The sequence below is a fragment of the Myotis daubentonii genome, chromosome 3 (genome assembly GCF_963259705.1).
Source record: "Myotis daubentonii chromosome 3, mMyoDau2.1, whole genome shotgun sequence".
In the NCBI taxonomy this organism is placed as follows: domain Eukaryota; kingdom Metazoa; phylum Chordata; class Mammalia; order Chiroptera; family Vespertilionidae; genus Myotis; species Myotis daubentonii.
In genome coordinates, this window is record NC_081842.1 from 117980487 (window position 1) to 118002858 (window position 22372).

A 22372-nucleotide genomic window follows, 5' to 3' on the forward strand; every position below is an offset into this window, starting at 1 on the left:
CAGACACGCACTTGGTTCTGACCCCTCCAGGGTTGAGGACATGGCCAGCTTGCCAGGTGGTTACTAACACACATTTACCAAACTTTCCTGCTTCCTCATCTCCTAGAGTGGGGGAGTCTTGTGGGCACTTTTGAGCCATCCCTGGTGCAAGTGGAAGTGCTCTCTGGGGGATTCAGAGAGGTGTGTCCCAGAGCGCAGGAACAGGGAATTTTGCGTTCCTGTGGGGTCGGCCAGTGGTCTGGCGGTCATTGGTCATCACTCAGCTCAGAACTAAGAGTCTTGGACACCTGACATCTGCCATGGGTGCTGTTTCCTGCCTGTGGTCTGCTGCACATAAGGACCAGCCCTGGCCCTGTGCGAGTTGTGGCTAAACAGCAGGGAAGGTCATGTCAGAGCCTATCCTGAGCTCTGTCCAAAAAGTCTGCCCCACCTGCTCCAGGATACAGCCAGCTCCTGGATCAACTTAGACCCAGGCCTGTGCCCTCCTGGGGGAGGCTGAGATGACCTGGGGGTTTTCTGGTCCCTGGCAGATACCGTGTTCTTTCTTATGTGGGAACTCCCAACTGAGTGGACAGGTAGAGGCCAGAAAAAAAAGTCTCCCTCAACCACCCAGTAGATTGTTTCTCACTCTATTAGTCTTTTTTTTTTTTTTTTTTTCTCACTTGAATTTATTGGCGTGGCATTGTTACTGGAAAGGGGACCTGGCCCTTGGCAGGTCTACCTAGTAGGGCTAGCCATTAGCGTGTGGTTTCTTGACTTTGTGCAGGAAAAATTTCACAACAGAGTCCAGGTGAAGTTTAGAGGGGGTTTATTAAAGCTGGGGACATGTAACAGGAAGGGGCTGGGGAAATGAGCCTAGGCCAGTCTGCTTTGGCACACTACGAAATCAGAGAAAAGGGGGCTTTCGGAAGAGGGTCAGGGGGTGTGCCAGGATGAACTGCCACTGCCTATTGCTACCCTGGTTGCAAGCCTCATGAGGTCCCTTAGAGTTTAGGAGATGCATGACTGTGAGGGAAGAAGGTGGGGAGAGGTGAGGGCATGCTCCTGGGAGGGAGAGCACTGGTTGATTTGGAGAAGTCGGTCTAGGCCAGCCGTGGGCAAACTACGGCCCACAGGCCGGATCCGGCCCATTTGAAATGAATAAAACTAAAAAAAAAAAAGACCGTACCCTTTTATGTAATGATGTTTACTTTGAATTTATATTAGTTCACACAAACACTCCATCCATGCTTTTGTTCCGGCCCTCTGGTCCAGTTTAAGAACCCATTGTCGCCCTCGAGTCAAAAAGTTTGCCCACCCCTGTTCTAGGCTGTTGGCAAACAGTTGGTGTGAGGAACACTGGAAGCAGAAGGAGCCTTACTACCCTGCCCAGTGTGGCCCAGGGCCAGCAAGGTCCCAACAGGTAGACTCAACACTGGCAGGTAGGCAGCGCATTGGCTGTATGCTGCCAGAGAGGTCACTCCAAGACCTGTCAGAGGCCCCTTTGCCAGCCACATTCATCCTGACCTTGAAACCCCTCAGCTTGGCTTGGCCTCCCCACCTCACCTAGTTCCTTACCTGTCCCTTCTGCCACCAGCCTTTCCTCTGTATTGTTTGGTGAGCTCCTGTCATGGTCAAGGTGCAGTCAGTCCCGAGTCCTCTCCTGCGTTGTCACTATGAGACCTTCCAGGTGGAGCCAGTCCCTCCCACATGTGGTTCAGCCTAAAAGCTGGGGCCATCGGGTTCACACGTGGATCCACTAGCAAATATTGTCATTTCTACCCTCAAATTATGTCCTAAATCATCTTTGTCCCCCCACCTTGTGCACCACTGCCTGGAGGCCTACGGGAGTCTCCTAGCTTGGGCCTGGCCTTGCTCCCTACTGAGCAGCCAGTGAGAGTTTCTTAAATATGGACATCAGGTCCTGTCACTGCCACACTCATCCCACTCCGAAGAAAACCAGATTACTCATGTGGTCTACACAGCACTATGTGGTCTACCCTCGCCCCTACACTGCCCTCCTTTCCCTGTGCCTCAGAGCCCCTACTCTCAGCTACCCTGTATCAGCCTCTTGGTCCTCAGTCCTGCAGAACTCATTCCCACCCTAGGGCCTTTACATTTGCTATTGCCTCACCTTGGTCACTGAGTGTCACCTGCTCAGAGAAGGCCTCTAGTTCACTTGCAGGAGCCCCTCCCCACATCCTCTGGCCATCACTCAGTTCCTTTGCTCTTCAGACTGTGGGCGGCAGCCTGCCATTGTGCTGAGCAGTTGTGGCTGGGCAGCCGTGGCTGGCCTTGCTCCCTGTTGTTGTCCCAAGTGGTGTCTGGCACAGAGGGGAGACATGGTGCTTGACCTGGGAAGAATCTGTGTTTCCAGGGCCCCTTGCACAGCTGCTCCTTCCTGCAGTGTGTCCTCTCCCATTGCACTTGGAGCTTCTCCAGGGTAGAAGATGCCATCTCCCGGAAATCCATGATGCTACATGACATTTCACATGAACACAGGAGGGGCTGGGTGAGGGCAGAGAAGGGAGAGTAGCCCCCAACCCCGGGAGCAGCAGCAGGCTGGGCTTAGACCTGAACACTGTATTGGGGCCATCAAGGGGCCGGGCAGGCCAGGTGTGGGTGGGTGATTCAGGGAGGCCTAGGGCAACCCTCCAGTCGTTGCCATGCAGGAACACAGACCTGGGGTGACCCCTCATTTTGAAGTTGAGGGAGGGAGGGAGGCATGGGCTGGGGTCCTGTGGAGGCCAGTGTGGAGTGGATTGGTGAGGAAGCTCCCGCCCTGGCCATACTATCATTTTGCCAAGTGGCTGGAGAGGCCTGGAGTATGGGGGTTTCTTGGTCCGAGACCAGAGTCATGGGGAAGAATGAGTTATGTGGGGGGGCCCTGGCAGGGGTGAGGGAACAGGGCTACTCTGTCACCACTTTAGTGCCAGGAACCGTCTGGCTGGCAGCTGCTCCCCACCAAGCTCCTGAGGGTGAGGTCAGGGTGTGTGGTCATCCAGGATAAAAATAGCAGGGTCACCTTGCAGCAGGAGGTTCACTTTTGCTTGTGTGTGGAAATCCAGTATCTGCAAGACACTCCTGTCAGCCAGGAGTTGTGCATTGAGGAGGCAGGTTGATACTGGCCATCTCCATGCCCCCAGGCAACAGAATACTGGCCACTGGAACATGGGTATGGCCAGCCCCCAGTTAGTAGGTGGTTCAACTTATCCCATGCTGGCATGGGTGCCAGGTGTACCCCAAGTCCTCCACAGGTTTTGGTGTCAGAGGAGGGCACTTGCCCTCCAAGAATCACATTTGTGGCCCTCTCTCCTCACCCTGTCTCCTTGGACCACCAGTACCTCCTTGTGAGTTCAGCCAGGCTCATGTCTTACTACGCAACCACTAGGAGGATGGAGGCCCAAAGGGAGGGGGGACCTGCCTGGGCTCACTGCCAAGCCCCTGGGGGGCTTCTCTGCCCCACAGCTCCCTGTGCAGGTGGACACACCTAGTCCCTCTGTGAAGCCCTCATCCGCTACCCAGGCAGGGCTTGTGCCATGCCTCCATTTCCTCTCATAAGTTGAGGCTAATCCTAAGAACCTCTCACAGTGCTTACTGTGATATCATTCTAGGAACTGACCGTTAGCAAGTTCTTACAACAAGGCAAAGTAACAAGGTTGTTGGGCCCCTAAACAGCACAGGTAACAAGTGTGCTGACCCCAAGGAGGAGTGTAAGAATTAAGTAAGTTAGTGGGTATAGAGTGCTTAGACCAGTGATGGCGAACCTTTTGAGCTCGGCGTGTCAGCATTTTGAAAAACCCTAACTTAACTCTGGTTCCATGTCACATATAGAAATTTTTTTGATCTTTGCAACCATAGTAAAACAAAGACTTATATTTTTGATATTTATTTTATATATTTAAATGCCATTTAACAAAGAAAAATCAACCAAAAAAATGAGTTCACGTGTCACCTCTGACACATGTGTCACCTCTGACACGCGTGTCATAGGTTCACCATCACTGGTTTAGACAGTGATGCAGAGAGTAAGTGCTCAGCAGGTGTTAGAGATTGTTTTTTCTATGTAGGTGGATGGAGGACAGTAGAAGGCAGACTAGCATGTGCTGGGCAAGGGTTGTTCAACTCTGCCTGGAGGTGCAGCATGGGGCACCAGGTTCTACTCAGTGGGGAGCATAAAGCTGGGTGGGCAGGGGCCGGTTATGGGGCCAGGGTTTAGGGTAGTGCAGGGCAGCTGAGGAGGGTCCCTGCTCTAGCACCCATGGCTATGCTCCTGTGGCTGACCCAGTCTTGTCCATTCTTGGCACAGGGTCTGGGAAGTTCTAGGTTCCCCCATGTTGCAGGTTGGGGATGGGACAGGGTGCCTGAGTCAGGGTCTCAGCTGGGGTGCCTTGGAGTGCCCACAGAGGTAAGAGCAAGCCTGGAGGGGCCGGAGCTGCCACAGCTGAGCCTGTCTTTTATCCCACCCCCCCCCAGGAAGCCTGAGAAGGGCATCCAGTACCTCATTGAGCGTGGCTTTGTGCCAGACACACCAGTGGGAGTAGCCCACTTCCTGTTGCAACGCAAGGGCCTGAGCCGGCAGATGATTGGCGAGTTCCTGGGCAACAGGCAGAAGCAATTCAACCGCGATGTGCTGGAGTGAGTTCTGGGACTGGGGGTTGGGCCGGCATGGATGTGTTCCTGTGAGACTCCATGACCCTCAGGCCTGCCCTGCTGCTGGGACATATACCGAACCCTCCCCTTACCTCTTTCTAGCTCCTAGACACCCATACCATCTCACACATACCTTGCCAGGCATACATGTGGGCATCTACCCTTGGGCGCCCCCTTTAGCACCTCCACTCCTCTTTAGGCAGACTGAGCCACTGAGCACTCAGTGAGGAAAGGGTGTGCAAGGTCAGGGCCTGGACAGATGCCCTTTGATGGAGGTTGTGAGCTGGCCAAGAGAGACTCCAGCGCCTCCAAGATGGGCAGCACCACACCCAGATCACTGCCTCTGCTTCTCTCTCTCTTGCCTCTCCTGGATGGGAGATCAGGGGGTAAAAGTCCAACCCCCATCTCATCACTCCACATTTCACCAGCCCAGAGAGCTGGCAGCCATAGCACTCAGCTGCTTGGAACCCTGCAGAAAAATGGGTTTCCAGTTCCCTGGGAGCTGCTGGCAGTTTTGAGAAGTCTGCCCAGCATGTACCCTACACTCTCCACTCCTCTTTGAGACTCCTGAGTAAAAGGCACCTGCATTTGGCCCTTGTGTTTACTATGTTCTCATCTCACCCATGGGGGTGGATGTCAGAGATTGATGACCCCCATTCACAGATGAGAAGCCAAAGTCAGTGGAATGGGATGGCTCAGTACATGTGTTTGCTCATCCTTTGCCGAGACCTGAGGGATTTTCCCCAGGCCTGTTGTTGAAGCGTTTTCTGACCCAAGCAGTTATGAGCTGATATGCTGACCTTGGGCAGATAGTCCAGAAACAGAAATAAAAGCAGAGTAAAGAGCTAACCATCAGTAACAGTGGCTTCCATCTGTCCAGCCCCTGCCTCATCTGGGAAAAGGACAAGCAAGGGGTGGCCCCCTGAAGTCAGGCCCTCTCTGCAATGAGGAAGGGCCTGGCCACATGTATACCTGCTGCCTCTGATGCTCCCCTGGGGGAGGTAGGTGGGTGCTGTGGCCTCTGTACCACAGGTGAGGAAACCCAGGATCAAAGGGAGAGGGCCTGGCCTGGGTGCACCCTCCCTCCCCCCAAACACACACGGCCTCATATATACACATACATACTCATGCAGTCACACGCAGATACACACACACAGGAGTATGGCTGGTATGTGTCCAGTACCCAGCAGAATGAAGCCTGCGTCCTTTCTTGGCCAGGTGTGCCCATCTGAGCTGCTTTCTTCCTGCTCAGCTCAGTGTTTCTGTTCTGGCCTCATTCTGGAAAGCCTGCTGGGTTGTTAGTATGGTTAATCTCCTCCCCACCCCATCCCCCTTCCTTTTAAATTGGTATGAGGAAATGGTTCAGGGGAACACAGATTAGCTCCTTAGTGAATCGGGCCTAAAATCCTTGCAGTGCAGCCCCCCTCCCCTATAGCTATTTCTGCACTCCCCTCTGTGCCCTGGCTTCTGGTCTGAAGGAAATCCGTGCATTGTTCTCCTTGGATCAGAAAATAGCAGTGACCTCAGAAAGTAGTGAGGTTCCTCCCACCTCTACCCTCCACACCAGCATCCTACTCAGGAGCTGGTCAGCAGATTGTCCCAGGTGGCCCCCCACCTCCTAACTTTCCCCACAAAAAGCCCTTAGTGCTCAGAGAAGATGGGGGGCACAACAGCTTATCATAAGCCCATCATCCCCAGTGGAGGTAGGCTTTGGGTGTGGAATTAGGTCCCCCGTCCGACGCCTCCACAGCCCCAAGGGTGGCTATGGCTTTGTTATAAACATAAACCAGACACCAGTTTATGCCGCTTGGGTCCTTGGTTCGGACCCCACATTCTCTGTTTAAGTGTCCTGATCAGAGAACCGAGCAGGCTGTAATGTGGAAGCTTGGCTGTGATAAGAACCAGAGGCCTCCCCAAGCTCTGCCCTTCATCCTTCTGATTGGCACACGAGGATGGTTTCAGAAACACCCAGCCACCGCTTCCCATACCCTTGGTGTGAAGCACAGACTCTGTGAGACTACTGTGTGGAGAGTTAGTGCCCAGCCTCCACTTCCTTCTTGTGAGGATGGGCGTGTGCTCCTGGCTCCCTCAGAATGCCAGAAGACTCCTGCATTATGTCTGCATTACATCTGTGTAACATTTGTTTCTGCACAAAGGGTCCTTATTAAGAATAGTTATATGCTCTGGCTCCCTGTATGTCTAGAAAATTGCACACATAGGTATAAACATTAACATTTCCTACAGTTTCAGGGCTTTATGGATTCCCCAGAAGCACAGGGATCTTTGGCCATAATCTGAATAGTTTGCTGATTGGAGGAAGCTAAGCAGATGCCCTCCCAGACAAGTGGCAGCCTTGCCTCTACGGCCCTCCAGGCAGCTCCCTGGCTCCCTTTCATCAACCCCACTGCTCCACTCTCTGCAAGCATGTGCTCACCTAGCCTAGTGGGAAGGCAGCAGAGGCTGTAGGCAGCGGACACTGACATGGCCTTGTCTTGTTTCAGCTGCGTGGTGGATGAGATGGACTTCTCTGCCATGGAGCTGGACGAAGCCCTCAGAAAGTTCCAGGCGCATATCCGGGTCCAGGGGGAGGCACAGAAGGTGGAGCGGCTCATCGAGGCCTTCAGGTTGGGGCTGCAGTGGGGCAGGGGGAGGGCATCAGGGAGAGGAAGGTTCCTAGCAAAGGGTTGAATCCCTTTAGCCCCCTTCACAGGATCGGGTGGCCCTGAACTCACCTGGGAGGTGAGCCAGAAGCCCCTCCTGGGTGCCAGGAACTTTGCTAGTTAGTGCTAGAGCCAGGGTTTTTTAAGTCTTTGTCTTCCTCCAAGTCCTCATGCGCCTCATCCATTCTGAGTCCATCTGTGTGTTCCTTCATTTGCCCTTTTACGGGGCAGCTGCTCTCTCACAGTAACTCAGAGCATGAGCTGCAGAGCCAGATGACCTGGTTCTAATACCCACTCCACCACTTACCAGCTGTGTGACCTTTTGCTTATTAACCTCTCTGTGCCTTGAGTCCTTGCCTATAGGGTGGGGATAACGAGTACCTACCCTAGACAGGGTGGAAGGCTTAACCCACTTAGTATGTGTGTGCACACAGCCCAGAGAGCCTGTATTCAAGGTCACCGCACAGTCTTCCATCCTGGGACTGTGTGTACACTGTGTAGGGGTCTCTGTGTTCCTTGTTGGGTGTGACAGACACAAGTCAACTGCTGCTCCAGCACTTTGGGCTCAGCACCAGTGGTGGGCCAAGGAGGAATGAAGACACAGGAGGAGGGCAGTCCCAGGGCCTAGAAGAGGGATGTTCAGCCACTTCCTTCCAGGCGGGTTTCTTGGAAGGTGTGTCACAAGGAAGACAGAATTGAAGCCCACGTTGCCTGAGCACCGATGGCTGTTGCTTCAGTAGCAATGCCCCACCTGGCTCCTCTTCTCTGTTTCTGCCCCTCTCACCATGCCTCCATGAGGTTACCAGTGAGAGGCCTCTTAGAGGTGAGGGCGGGGGTCCATTTGAGGCAGTGAGTACAGTGCGCAGATCACTCAGTGAGGCTGTTAGCTCAGGTGTCTAAGAAGCTGCCCAGAAGCTACAGCTGAAACAAGACGGAAGTGCATCTCCCTCTTAGCTGGTGCAGGGAGCAGGCTCTTTTCATCTCACCCCGGTTCCAGGCAGGGCAAGAGAGTGGAGGGCACACCCCTGCCGTTTAAGACACAGTCTTGAAAGTGCCCATATCCCGTTGGCCAGAACTTAGTCACGTGGTTGTACCAGCTCCTAGGGAGCCTGGGGAACGTTGTCTTCCCCCGAGAGCCATTGCCAGCTACAGTACAGGTGAGAGGGGTGAGTGGGTAGTCAGAGCAGCTCTGCCAGGCAGGTGTTGTCCTTGCTTACCAGCTATAGTGCAGGTGAGAGGGGTGAGTGGGTAGTCAGGGCAGCTCTGCCAGGCAGGTGTTGTCCTTGCTTACCAGCTATAGTGCAGGTGAGAGGGGTGAGTGTGTAGTCAGGGCAGCTCTGCCAGGCAGGTGTTGTCCCTGTTTACCAGGTGCAGGAGCTGAGCCTCAGCTGTTCAGTGCCAGGTGGAGCTATGGCAACTACTCATGAGTGACAGGCAGATCCACTCCCTGCCCCAACTGAAGGAGCCCTGACCCGCCTCCCTTTCCCCGGCCCCCAGCCAGCGGTACTGCATCTGCAACCCTGGGGTGGTGCGGCAGTTCCGGAACCCAGACACCATCTTCATCCTGGCCTTCGCCATCATCCTGCTCAACACAGACATGTACAGCCCCAACGTCAAGCCTGAGCGCAAGATGAAGCTGGAGGACTTCGTCAAGAACCTCCGAGGTGAGCTGTCCCGGCCCCAGGCTCAGACACACACCTCCACAGACAACTCTGAGCATGAGCCCCACCATGTGTGGGGCTGAGAGGCAAATTTACATTACCTCCTGCTAGGTGCAGGGGAGAGCTAGGAGGCCTGGCTGCAGCATACCCAATTCTTGCTCAGATGGGCTTTCAAGCAGTGTTGGTCTCAACAATGCGTTCACAAAGTACAAATTACCATAAAGAGAAAGTGTTGCCTGAGTTTTGGGATGTACGAAACCTAACTCCTGGAGAAGGTGATGTTTTTAGCCTGTTATTAAAGGATGAACAGGGGTTTGGCAGGTCCAGGTGGAGGGGAATTAGTCACAAGGGGACAGAGACTGGAGAAACCAGATCATCACAGCACCAGAAGGCCAGGCCAGGCCAGGCATAGGTCGACCAAGGCCTATTTGGAAGTATGTGTAGGAGCACAGAATGGAGCCTAGGTGCTGGGAGCCCTGAGACCTCCAGCAGGCGGGAGCTGGACAGATGGGCCAGCACATCCCAGTCCATCACTGCTGCATCCCTCACAGCATCTGCCCAGCTACTCATCCTTTACACTTCATGTTCTTCTTGAAACTGTCTTGCCTTTTTGCTTTTGTCTATTTATTTAAATATGTTTTTAAAGGAACTTTATATCACCACTGTAAATGGGAAACCAGTAGCATTTGTCACACATAGGCAGTCGTTATGAAAATGAATACAATGAAAAGAAAATACCACTGTTGATTCCAGCAGGAGCTGTTTCTGGCTGGGCCCTGAGGCTGAGGCTGCCCTCTCTTCCTGGCAGGTGGGCCCATGTCAGGTACTGATGAGGTAGGCTGCCTGGGTTCTTGTTCCAGCATTAAGAAGGTTTCAGCAATCTGGAGAAGGCTGTGCGTAGATTAAATAGGAGTCTGGAGACAAAATATAATTTTGAAAGGCATTTGGGGGTCAGAGGAGCTTAGTTTAAAGGAAACTAAGATCTAAGTTCTAAGGTCTAAGATCTCAGGTCTCCTCGTCCCAGGACCCCATGGTTTTTATTAACACAAATTGTCCCGAGGCGAGGCAGAGATATACACTTCAAAGGGTCAGGGTTTCCAATACAGAGGCATTGTCAGAATGGGGGAATTAGCCTACCGCTGTTCAGGTGTTTGGCCAGTAGGAGGCAATAACATGTAGATTAAGATGCCCTGAGCTGTCTGGCAGCCAACAATCATCCCTTTTCAGGTTTGGGGAAATGCCATCAGCCATTCCCAGATTCAGCCCTGCTATCATGCTGGAATTGGTTTCCGGCAGTAGGCAGCAAGAAGGGAGACCTTCTTGGCGTTGGATAGGGAAGGAATCGAAAAGGGAACAGCTGTCTTCCAGCTGACTCCATGTTGGCTGATGGCATGGGCCTTGTGTACCTGGAGTTCCTGGAAGGAAGGGAGCAGGAGCTGGGTCCTCTTGGGAAATACCAGCTGCAGTGGGCTGAGGTCCCCTTTAAATGGCATCATATTTTAATTTTTTTTTTCACCCAGAAGTTCTTAATTTATTAATCCTCTCATGGAAATCTGCAGTCACCACAGATCAAGTCCCTGAAGAATCTTGACTCCTGCGGTCCCATCTCCAGCTCACTCTCTGCAGCACCCACGCTGGCCTCTGCAGCCCCTGTCTCTCTTCATCTTGTTCTTGTGTTCCTTCTGTTTTCTTGAGGTCTTCTTCTCATACAGGTCATGTCTTGCAAGCCAGCTGTCTAGCCACCACCAAAATGGGCTCTGAATCCAAATACAAAGATGACATCTGGTGTAGTCTTATACAATTTGGTAGTTTTCCCTGAATTTCTGTCTTGGGTATTGATGCCTTTCCAGGGTGAAGGACATCAATGATCATTTGTTCTGCCGAAGTATGTTGGCAATGAACTTCCTGGTCCACATAGTTACTGTGTCGTTCATGATGGCAGCCAATCTTCAAGCAGCCAGGAGGAGGTATCATATTTTTTAAAAAGAAACAAAAGTTGGTCTAAATCAAGTCCAACTGTGAGCTTGCTGAGCTGTTTAAAATTTCTACTCTTCTTTATTTTTGTAGTACAGGCTGCTCTGTCAATCCCTCTCCAGGGTCAGATAACTCCCTCTGATCTGTAGGTCCTTGGTGCACCCCCTAGTGGTGGGTACTGCCATAACACGAAGACTGGAGAGAGCAGAGGCCACCAGGACATAGAGAGGAGCACTTCCGCCCCTCCCAAGCTTGGCTGGCCCCTGAGGGCAGGGAAGCTCACTTCAGAGCACTCAGATAGTCACTCCCTGCATGGAGCACTCACTGTGTGAGGCCCTCTGCTAAGTCAAAGGACTTGGCAAGCCCCTCCCCATAGCCTCGTCAACAGTTTTACTAATCCTTTGGTTGGTTGAGCTAGTCTGTGGTCTGAGGATGGATGTGGGTTTGTGTTTCTCCTGTGAGTAGGGCTGAGTTTCTTTTCTCACAGCAGTTTTCATAGTGGTGTAGCAGAAGGTATGCACTTGTTGTCAGAGCAATCCAGGTTTGAGTCTTGCCCCTGGATTCTGCCCATGTGATGTGGGACAACAGCTGGCAAATGCACCAAGATCTCACTTGGGGGGCATGCCAAGAGCTGCTCACACTTCTCACCACAGCTCTGAGAAGCCACCCATGCTCTTGGTGGTCTTTTTCACAGATGCTCAGCTCAGGAAGAGTGAGTCACGAGGCTAACAACGGGCAGAGTGAGGATGGGCCCAGTGTTGGAAACTAAACTTACAAACCCTCCCCTCACCTCAAATCTAATCTCTTCCCCAGGCCTTGGCTTTCTCATCTATGGAATAGGGATGGTATGCCCACCCCACGGGGCTGTGGTCAGGATCAGCAAGGTAATATTTATAAAGCCCTCTATCAGCCCTCCTGTGCTTGTCCAGGTGGCTGTGCTGGCCTTGTCCCTGGTGGAAGGATTCTGAGGAATTTGTGGTTGACTGAGGATGTTTAGTAGCTGTGGGTCTGGAAGGTCTGTGGTTCTGCTGGGACTGGTGAAAGGGATCACTGTTCTGAATTGGGTTAGAAACTGGTAAATTGGAGTAAGCCTGGGGCTTGAGACTGAAGGGACCACCCAGACCCTAGCCCAGTGATGGCGAACCTCTGACACGCGAACTCATTTTTTTGGTTGATTTTTCTTTGTTAAATGGCATTTAAATATATAAAATAAATATCAAAAATATAAGTCTTTGTTTTACTATGGTTGCAAATATCAAAAAATTTCTATATGTGACACGGCACCAGAGTTAAGTTAGGGTTTTTCAAAATGCTGACATGACGAGCTCAAAAGATTTGCCATCACTGCCCTAGCCTGACTAACGCCTGGCCACTGTCTCCTGCCTAGGTGTAGACGATGGTGAGGACATTCCCCGAGAGACACTGATTGGTATCTATGAACGGATTCGCAAGCGGGAGCTGAAGACCAATGAGGACCACGTGTCCCAGGTGCAGAAGGTGGAGAAGCTTATCGTGGGGAAGAAGCCGGTATGTGGTGGCCCTATGTCCCAGGGGCGTTGCTGGGGGCATGAGTTGCTCACATCCCCCTTCCCACCCAGTGCCCCGCTGGCCTCAGTTTCTGCCAGTGGCCCTGATGCCCCTTCCAGGCAGGGCCGGTGAATTCTTTCAGAATTTGGGTTTCTTTAAAAGACTTCTAATATTTGGGAATAACAACCATTTGCTCTGGGCTAAAGTTGGAGAAGCTGAGGATTTTAATAAACCAATGGGCAGGGTTGCACAGTTCCTTGGTGACTTGGGAATGCCCTCAGCCTGCCAGTGAGAGGGCCTTCCCTGTCCACCCCCTTGGGTGTGGCTGGATAGAGCTAAGGAAAGATGCCTTGGGCGGGCATTGCCTCTCAGGTGCATCTTTTGCAACATTGATTTTTTTCTTTGTTTGCTATTTCCCCATTTAGATTGGATCCCTGCATCATGGGCTTGGCTGTGTGAGTATCCCTCTGCTTTCACGTTCTGTCTAATATCCCACCATAGGGGTGCCCCATGTGCCCACATCTTCCTGTTCCCAGATCCACAGTTCTGGCTGCTTGAGTTAATTCTGCAGCAATAAGAAATATGATTTTCATAATTAACCCAGACTCAAATCTCTGCAGGCCCAGAGATTACAGGCTGTGCTGTCAGGCTGAAAGCAGTCGCCTTTCCTCTCCTCTGGGCCCAGTTGAGCTCAGAGACCCAGGTTGGTCCCCAGACACTGAGACACTGATGTTTATTGGAGGGCCTTCTCTTTCCCCACCCAGCCCAAGCTCTGTCCCCAAAATGTGCTTCTGTGACCTGCCCTTGTCCACCTCTCCAGCCCCAAAAGCCATCATCCTTTTTACTTTGTACTTTTGCTCCAGTCAACATTGTTCCCTGAATCAGCCCTCCTGCGTTTGTGCCAGGCTGGGCCATGCATTTCCCTCCCCTTATCTTGTCTTCTTAATGTACTGAGCTCGGGCACCCTTCTACCAGGGCACCCTTGCAGAGTTGGCACCTTTTGCAGAGTTAATACTCCTTGGCTACTACTATGCTTACCCTCTGGGGGTCTTAACTGGGCATGTACTGTCTCCTTACTGACCCATCTGTCTCCTGTGAGCTTTAGGAGCACTCCCAGAGCCACAAGTGGGCCTACATGATGGTTTATCATACCAGGCCTTGATAGCAGCTTGGACTTCGGCAAGGTCGGGGGCTCTTTGAATCTGTGACAGATGTGTTCAGAGGCAGGTGTACAGAGCAGAGGGTCAGACCAGGCCCCACAGAGCAGTGACTGCTGGCTCAAGTTTGGATAGGGTCTTTCATGCTTCAGAAATGTTAATTATTTAGGAGGGGTCTGGAGAATGGGACAACTCCAAGGCTCTGCAGCTCCTCGTGTGTGGCTGAGGCAAGTTGTCAGCTTCTCTGTGCCTCAGTTTCCTCATCTAGGGTAGATTCTCTCTAGAAAAAATATTTACAGGAGACTAATGGGCACTTTGGGGACTCAGAAAACAAACATTCCCCTCTGGCTGGGGGCTCACATGTGAACATGGTTCTCTAAGGAGTCTGGTACCTGCCTGAAAGAATTGAGCAGAGGTCTCACCAGAAGTGGCACCCTTACCCTGGCTCTACAGGACAGGCGGGAAAACAGCTGCAAGCCAGAAACATGGTCTATTCTGCATGGTCTGTAAGAAAAGGTGTTTGGAACACAGGCCCAAGGGCTGGGCTCCTCACATTCAGGCTAACTCTGTGCTACCCAGGCTCCAGAGGCAGGGCAGGCTGCTGAGGACACACTTCCCTTCCCCCCACAGGTTCTCTCTCTGCCTCACCGGCGGTTGGTCTGCTACTGCCGACTCTTCGAGGTTCCAGACCCAAATAAGCCCCAGAAACTCGGACTGCATCAGCGAGAAATCTTCCTGTTTAATGACCTCCTGGTGGTACGTGGTTCCCCACGGATTCATGGCTGACAGCTGTTACGCAGGGAGACCTGGCTATGTGCCTGCACGTGGGGAAATGCCCACACAGGTGTGGGGTGGAGGCGATGGGGTGGAGTTAGCCCAGGTCTCTGGGTTGCCAGGAGCAGAATCTAACACAGATGCTACCATTGAAAATGGGGCTTCGTTGGCTTATGTAAAAGTCCAGAAGGGGATTTGGAGCCTCAGCCCTGGCTATTCCTGAGGCTCAAACATGTCAGCAGGACTCTTTTTGATGATCTCCATTGCTCAGCTATGTAGGTCCTCCTCTGTGTGGGCTCCCTTCTCAGGCAGGCTTCATCCTAGAAGGGAAAGTCGACCTTGGCTGCTCCAGGCTTAATTTTGTCTCCTTGGCCACCAGTAGGATTCACTTCTTAAAAATCCCAGCAATGGTCTTGTTGTTTCCAGTGCCAGAGCTAGTCATGGGGCCAGGCAGGTGTGGTGCTGTCTAAGTACCTAAGCCTGGATCACAGTCCCCAGGACTAATGGATTGAGGGTGGCAGACAGGGGTTCCCCAAAGGGAGATTGAGGAGTGCTTGTCCCCCCAAAAAGGCAGCACGGATGTGAGCCAGTGGGGATGAAGATGCCTCTGCAAAGAACAGGGGAAACCTGTTCTTGGATCTTTGTCCCCCTGCATGCCACAGACTTTTCTTGCTGGAGGACCCTGTCCCTAGTCCCCACCCGCTTGAGGATCAGCCTCACTTTTGTGATTCCTGAGGTGGGAACCAGATGTGTGGGTTCAAGTTATTTTTAAGCATCCTGACCTTGAGCAAGCCACTTCACACCTCTGGATCTGTTTCCTTTGTGAAATTAATCTCCGAGGGCACGGTGATCAGACAGGATCCTGGACATGAGACCCTTGCATGACATCTTCAGTGCCACATGCGACAATGTGACCGCCAGCTCTCTGCTGGGTTGAGGGGCTTTGTAGCCAGCCAGGGTGGCACTAGGGCTGGCAGGAACAGAAAGCTGTCCACGTCAAGGAGTGAGTGGGCGTGTGTTCCTCCCCGTGTCAGGTCCTTCCTCCTGCAGGGCCTCCTGACTTCTGAACCGCAGAGTCATTCTTACAGAAGCACGTGGTCTCCAGCAGATCCATTTTCAGTCCTGAGCTCCCAGAGCTGCCCAGGGCAGGGCAGATGGTGTGGCTCAGTCTCTATCTCTGGCTGCCCCCAGGTCACCAAGATCTTCCAGAAGAAGAAGAACTCGGTGACATACAACTTCCGACAGTCTTTCTCCCTGTACGGCATGCAGGTCCTGCTCTTCGAGAGCCAGTGTAAGTGTGTGCGGCTTCCCGGGCCTGCTGTGCATGTGCTGGAGCACTGTGCACACGAGGCCAAGACCCGCCTTATTCTCTCCTTCCTCCTGTGCCATCAAGGACAGAGCCCAGGGTAGCTTCGATGCTCTGAAAGGCAGCAGTAATTGGGAAGAATTTAATAACATTATATATGGTGCTCACTGGTTTACTTTTACTGTTACTTCTTGCAGGTGGTAAGATACTTTAGGGCAGAGTAAATTTACTTAAATAAATGTTGATAAGAAAGCACGAAGTAAGTGGCATAGATGATATGCAAATGTGGGCAAACAGGTGAAGGTAATACAGGACTACAGGTCCAGGGCTGAGCCCCAGAGTGGACCACCAGGGTTCAAACCGGTTGTGTGGCCTGGCTGCTTAACCTCTCTAGGCTGCGTGTCCTTTATCTGTGACGTGGGTGATGCTACGCCATAGGGTTGGGGCGTGTAGAACGCTTCTGGCAGAGGAAGCACTAGGTCAAGTACCACTGGAGACCTTCTCTGGGTGTGAATGGATCGTGGGTCTGGGAATTTGGGAAGGTAGTTGGCTCCTAACCAGGACACCCCACTGACCATATCCTTTGACCTTGCTCCTCCTTGTGTCCCTGTTCTCCTTCCCTCTCCTGGCGGAGGTCCGGGCTGCAGGCTGGCCCAGTCTCCTAGGATGAGGGGGGACGGTCCTGCTGGAGGGCCCGAGGGGAGGGCGGAAGGGTATCTGCAGCAGGGCCGCCCCATCCTCTCACAACAGGCGGCCGCTGTGCCCTGTGATCGGCCCTCCAGCCACCAGTGGGAAGTTCGGGCTGGGTCTGGGCTCTTTGCCTCTTCTTTGTCCTCAATGGGAACAGCACCTGCTGTTCCCTCTCCTTTCCCACATGCCTAGGAGAGGCCCAGCCTGCCAACCCTGCCATCTCCCCACTTCCTGCCCCATCTGCCCTGCCCAAGGCCGGAAGGCCTGCCTTGCCTGGGTTTCATCAGGCAGCACCGTGGGGCTGGTGCCGCCCCACACTGTCCCCAGCAGCCGGACTAGACCGAATCCCTAGACAGAGGCTGTATCTGAATCATTTTCCGATTCTGAGGGCTCAGTCCATGGTCCTGCGCACAGATGCGAGTAAGAGCTGACCTTCCCTTCCCCAGGCCATGCCTTCACACCAGGAGCCGCACACTGCCAGCCCCGCTCAGTCTGGCTCAGTTAGGTTATATTTAGTTTGTATACTTTTAAAAATTTGTTGAGCTGATATTTAAATCCTCACATTAATACTTTTGGCTTCTCTTGAAAAATGAGAAACGTTTGACACTGCTAAGCCCTCATTCCTGCCTGCTGGCTCCTGGCTGCACACTCCATCCCAGCACTCTCAGTGCTCAGAGTCCCACCTGCACTTGGGAGAGTCACATGGCTTCTAAGCATTTGCGTTTCCAGCCTTGACATGGATCAAAAGTGGGATTCATGTTTGAGTCAAGATCCTGCAAACTCCCTGTGGCTGAAGCTTGATTCCCACTGAGGGGAGAGGTGCTTCCAGGAGACCAAAGTCCCAGAGACCCCTTGTGCTTGGAAGGGGCACAGGCAAGTCTGAGCAGAAAGACCCTGCACTCAGCAAAGAGTGTGTTTGGTGCAGGGTACCCATAGTGCGTCCAGGGTTGCTAAAGGTCTGGAGGCCATTCAGACCTGAGATGACTGGGTAAGACACTCCACTGAGCGCAGGGTGCTGCCCCTCTCTTGGACTCGGCACCTGGCTGCTGTCTCAATGAGGAACCGGGCACCTAACCTTCAGAACGGAGGAGGAGAAGAGGGCCTGGCTTCCCTCACATCAGCCAGATCTTTCCTGACTCTCATAGGAAGGAGCACAGACCTGAGTTGGCAGGTGGAGGTTGTCTGGTGGTCTTTCCAGTCTGCACTCTGGAAGCATTTTCTCCCTGTCAGACGTGCCTGCTGAGACGTGCACTCTGACCACTTCCCTCACGCCCATCCTGAATTCAGATTGGTATTTTCTTGACCAGGAGTAGAGATGACAGAGAATGCAGGGGCCCATTGGTTCTCTTTCTCCTTTGCAGACTACCCCAATGGCATCCGGCTCACGTCTGCAGTCCCTGGAGCAGACATAAAAGTGTTAATAAACTTCAATGCTCCCAATCCTCAAGACCGGAAGAAATTCAGCGATGACCTGAGGGAGTCCATCGCGGAGGTGCAGGAGATGGAGAAGCACAGGATAGAATGTGAGTTACAGACCTCTTGAGGAGGAAGAGCCAGCAACCCTGGCCTCATCTTTTTTTCTTATTTTTTCATTTCAGAGAGAGGGAGAGGGGAAATAAAAAAAAGAGATAGAAACATCAATGATGAGAATCATCGATTGGCTGCCTCCTGCACGCCCCCTACTGGGGATCAAGCCTGCAACCCAGGACTGTGCCCTTACAGGGAATCGAGACATGACCTCAACCACTGAGCACCACAGGCCAGGCTGCCCTGACATCTTTTAAGATTCGCTGGACATAGGTGTTGGCTCCTATATGGTGGCAGTGATTCTGTGAGCCCACAGAAATGAGCTGTCCTGGTCTTTTCTGGCCTTCCCATGTCTATGTGACTGGCAGACCACATGCCCAGGCCACAAAATGTGGCAGGGGCCTCCTGGTGAGAGCCAGGCTTCAGAAGCCCATGCCTGTCCTGACTGGGGAGGCCCCTGGTTCCTGGTCACCTCCTGGGACAGGAGCACCCAGAGTTCTATGTGGTTATTCTATTCATCTTCTGCATCAGGGCCCAGCAGACTGAGAAAGTTGCAGCCACCCCCATCCCCTGGGTTTGTTGGAGCTAATGATAACCCCTGCTTCTCCTGGCTCCAGGTGTGCAGGCTCAGGTGTGCCTACCTCTGGCCCTTCCATGAAAGGCCAGTTAACACTTGTTCATCCAGACCGAGCCTCTCTGTCTCTTTCTTGACCCTCAGGCCTGGAAAGAGACTGTCTTTCCTGCAGACCACAGGGCACTTGAGCCTCTCCCGCCTCCCTCCCAGGTCTTGTTTGGCTCCCTTTTGTTGAAGGTAGCCATCATACTTCTTCCCCAAGACAATGCTCGCCCTTCTTTTTTCCCCATTTCAGGTAGATGGAGACTTGGTACAGTGCCAACCCTGAAAGAGGGCAGTGGTCCTCTTCATTCCTCTTGGTGGGGGTTCCTATCCCTGGCCCACCCCCACCCCGACCCTCACCAGGCTGTGCTCCTCTCACTGGGCCCTTGCTCCTCTATTTCAGCGGAGCTTGAGAAACAGAAGGGTGTTGTGCGGCCCAGCATGTCCCAGTGCTCCAGCCTCAAAAAGGAGTCTGGCACTGGGACACTGAACCGAGCCTGCCTGGACGACAGCTATGCCAGCAGCGAGGGCCTCAAGCGCAGTGCCCTCAGCAGCTCCCTGAGGGACCTCTCAGAAGCTGGTAAGAGCTGAGCCTAGGACTCAGACGGGCACACTGGTGGTCGGGCATGCACTGCGCGCCGGGATGGTACTGCAGTGTGGCTGGCAGTAGAGGGCTTGGACGGACACTGCTGGGTTTCCCATGACCATCCCCAAATCAGAGCAGCATGTGACCAGGCAGAGGGGACAGCACCAAAAGGCAAAAGAAAACAGGACCAAATTGTTAAAGGCAGAACAGCAAGGAAGTTACCCCATTCTCCCGTTCTTCTTCTAAGAGTTTTATTTATTTATTTTCTGAAAATGGCTCTTACAAGAGTGAGCCAGACTCGCTGGTAGATGTGTTCTGTGTACTCGGTGGCCACGCCCTGTGCTTTAGGCTGATGAATGAAATGGAGTAAAGCTTTCTAAGCTGTCTCTGAAATCCCCTTTCCCACTGTCCCTGGTCTTGCTTTCTCCCCAGCGGTCTCCCTTCTGGGCCTCTGTCCAGCCAGAAGTGGCAGCCACAGGTGGCCCTGGGAGTCAGGGGAAAGCCCTGGTGGAAACTGTGAATTTTGTTCTTTGTTTCTGTGTTTAATTTGCTGCCAGCCTCTTAACCCCCAAGCAAGCAGCACCCCTCAAGTCTCCCAGCTTTCCTGGGGCACAGGTGGGGGAGAAGTTGTACCTGGGTATCAGGAGCAGGGGGCTTCTCCTGGCAGCCCTCACATGGTTTGGCTGTCGTGGCAGGGACAGGTGAAGCAGGGAGTTGTGGGTGCAGACCCAGCTAGTTGCCTGTGAGTGCTGCTCCCACCTTCTTTGCCTGCTGCGCTGTCAGACAAGCTGTGGAATGAGGGGAGGGGTGCACTCTGGCAGTCTCCTCAGCCACCTACTAGTTATGTCAGCTTCTTCTGGGAGGAGGCTCAGGGTTTGCAGTGGAGTGGGGGTTGCAGGGCATTGCACAGAGGGCATGGGGTTGTGCCCAGCACTGTAGGCTTCTGGGACCCTGGGCTCTACCGGCCCCAATGCCCCAGGTAACCTGGCCCCAAGAGCCCCTACTTTGTTGGGAAAGACCTTCTCAGGATGAGATCAGTGCCCTCTTCTCCAGGGGCCCAGCAGCCCCTCCCCTCCTAGAGGCTTGCCCACCCCACCTTGCCTCAGGCATCACCAAGTGGCCAGCTCAAGGCCCCCTAAGAGAGCCTGCTCATGACCCCACCTGGTACCTGTCTAGCCAGCAGCTGCCTCCCTTTGTTTGGCTTATTTATTTCCCAGAAGTGTTTTCTTTCTTTTTTATTTTCTTTTGTTGAGTTGGACTTTTCCTTTGCTTTTGTCTTGTCATTTTTTTTTCTCCATAGTGAAAATCAGAAATCCATTGCCAGCATGAGGGTTAACCCAGGGCTTCTTAACCCTACCCCGTTGACATTTTATTCTGATAATTTCTTGCTGTGGGGACAGTTCTGTGCAAGAGGTTCAGCTGCATCCCTGCTCCACCTCCCAGTCATGACAATTAGTAATGTCTTCAGAAATTGCCAGGTGTCCTCTAGGAGGCAAAATCGTTGAGAACCACTGGTGATTTCCCAGCAACACATATCTGGACTACCGTGAGCCTCCGCAGATTGGGGCCTGGGGCCTGCGTTTGAGTTTGTGCAGTGGAGCAGGCCCTGGCCTCTCTGTTCCCTGGAGGCCTTCTCAGGTAGCAGTGGAACTGAGGCACTCAGCATGTGCCCACTCTGCTGCAGCTTGGAGTTTAGGAGTCAGACAGAGCCCATGAAAGGCACACGGCCATGGGAAGAATGGAGTTCCAAGATTTGGCAGACTTCCATTTATTGTTACTATTGCCACTATCATTTAGGGATTCTGAGCTGAGAAGGGCTCTAGGATTGTGTCCTCTCAGGAATGAAGCTACAATGAAACAAGTTCCCAGGAAAGAAAGGACCCCCAACCAGGAAGGTTGGAGGATGAGATAAGGTGGGTGTTTGAGTCCTGGCAGTTGCCAAGGCCCCAGACTAAGGACAGGCCACCTGTGACTTCCAGAGGGAGACAGGCCAGTGTCAGCAGCCTTCTAGAAGATGCTGGGCTCAGCAGTCGGAGACGTGGTATTATGTGCTCTGGACTAGGAGGGGCAAAGCTCTCCAGAGTTCACGTCACTCCCACTCATCATGGCCTTCACCAAGATGACCTTGTCAAGAAGGGGCAAGGCCCTGGGCAGCCTGTTTCCTCAGGAAAGCCAGTGCTTAGTGGTTGGCAAGTCATTGCTCCCAGAGAAGTTGCCCAATCCTACACTCACACTTCTATCCAGGAGACAACACACCAGCAATGTGGCCTCAGCCCTTCATGAACCTTGAGGACCCAAGAGGCAGTCATGCTTTGATGCTCATGACTGGCAGCAGAAGCCTCCAGGAACCCACAACGTTCTGAGTGGTAGAGGAAGGGGCCTGGGCTCCAGTCCAAGCTCCCACTGAGCTGCAAGGCCTCACTCCATGTCCCTCCACTTGGTCTCCCTTCAGTTTGGCCCTGTGTTTGTGTCAGTGGCACCAGAGCTTTGCTGGCCTGCGATCGAGGACTGGCAAGGACCTGGATGCAGTGTGACTGGGCCTCTGCCCTGCCCCAGGTTAGCCAAGTCATGGTCAGCACTGTCTGTAGGCCCTTCCCAGCCTAACTGTTCCACAACGGCCCCGGGGATGGGGGACATGCGTGCACCCATCACCACTGCAGGAGCAGAGCTGAGACCTGCTGCATCCTGTCTGGGAAGACTCGGGAGCTCTTGGGGCCCAGTTTCCAAAGCAGCACCTGCTGCCCCAAGACAGTCCCTCCACACACAAACGACCTGTGGCAGCCTTCCCTGGGACAGGGCCATGCTCAGGGCTGCCCTCGGGATGGCCACCTAAGCAGAGTCCCGCAGAGGACACTCAGCACACTGATTTCAGGCCCACGCTGATAAGATCTTCTCTCCCCTCTTCCTGCTGCTCATTAGCTATCAGGCCATGGCCAAGTTACAGTGCTGAGCTTCAGTTTCCCCGGCTGCAAGGTGGGGACTAGCACTTCTCTCCAAGGATCTCTGTGAGAGCCAGCATGTGCCAAGTGTGTAGAGCACAGCCTGGCCATGTGTGTGGATGTGGTCATTGAGGTAGTGTACCTGCGTGGCTTCCAGCATCACCAAGGGCCACAGGGCAGCCTCTGGGTAGAGAGCCCTGCCTGCATTCTGGCCTGACCCTACCAGGCAGGGGAGGGCTCTGAAGAGCCATGCTGGGAGCCCCTTCCAGACATGGTTTCTGATCAAGCCCTAGGAGAAATGCTGGCTGGGGCAGGGCTTACTT

General features: G+C 53.2%; 1 protein-coding gene across 16 annotated transcripts in view; it reads left to right on the forward strand.

Annotated features, from left to right (window-relative positions):
• Positions 1-22372, forward strand: part of IQSEC1 (IQ motif and Sec7 domain ArfGEF 1) — a 384674-nt gene that overhangs the window by 350135 nt on the left and 12167 nt on the right. For 15 of the 16 annotated variants that reach the window (XR_009451897.1, XM_059688315.1, XM_059688321.1 and 12 more), the window contains 9 exons: positions 4456-4617; positions 7134-7256; positions 8790-8956; positions 12315-12454; positions 12880-12909; positions 14242-14367; positions 15577-15676; positions 17743-17904; positions 18928-19104. Coding sequence is in view for 15 of the 16 variants with exons in the window: in XM_059688315.1 (XP_059544298.1) it covers positions 4456-4617; positions 7134-7256; positions 8790-8956; positions 12315-12454; positions 12880-12909; positions 14242-14367; positions 15577-15676; positions 17743-17904; positions 18928-19104 (1187 nt within the window). In the remaining variant the exon portion in view is untranslated. The remainder of the gene's footprint in view (positions 1-4455; positions 4618-7133; positions 7257-8789; positions 8957-12314; positions 12455-12879; positions 12910-14241; positions 14368-15576; positions 15677-17742; positions 17905-18927; positions 19105-22372) is intronic. The other variant, XM_059688316.1, reaches the window with a different exon arrangement.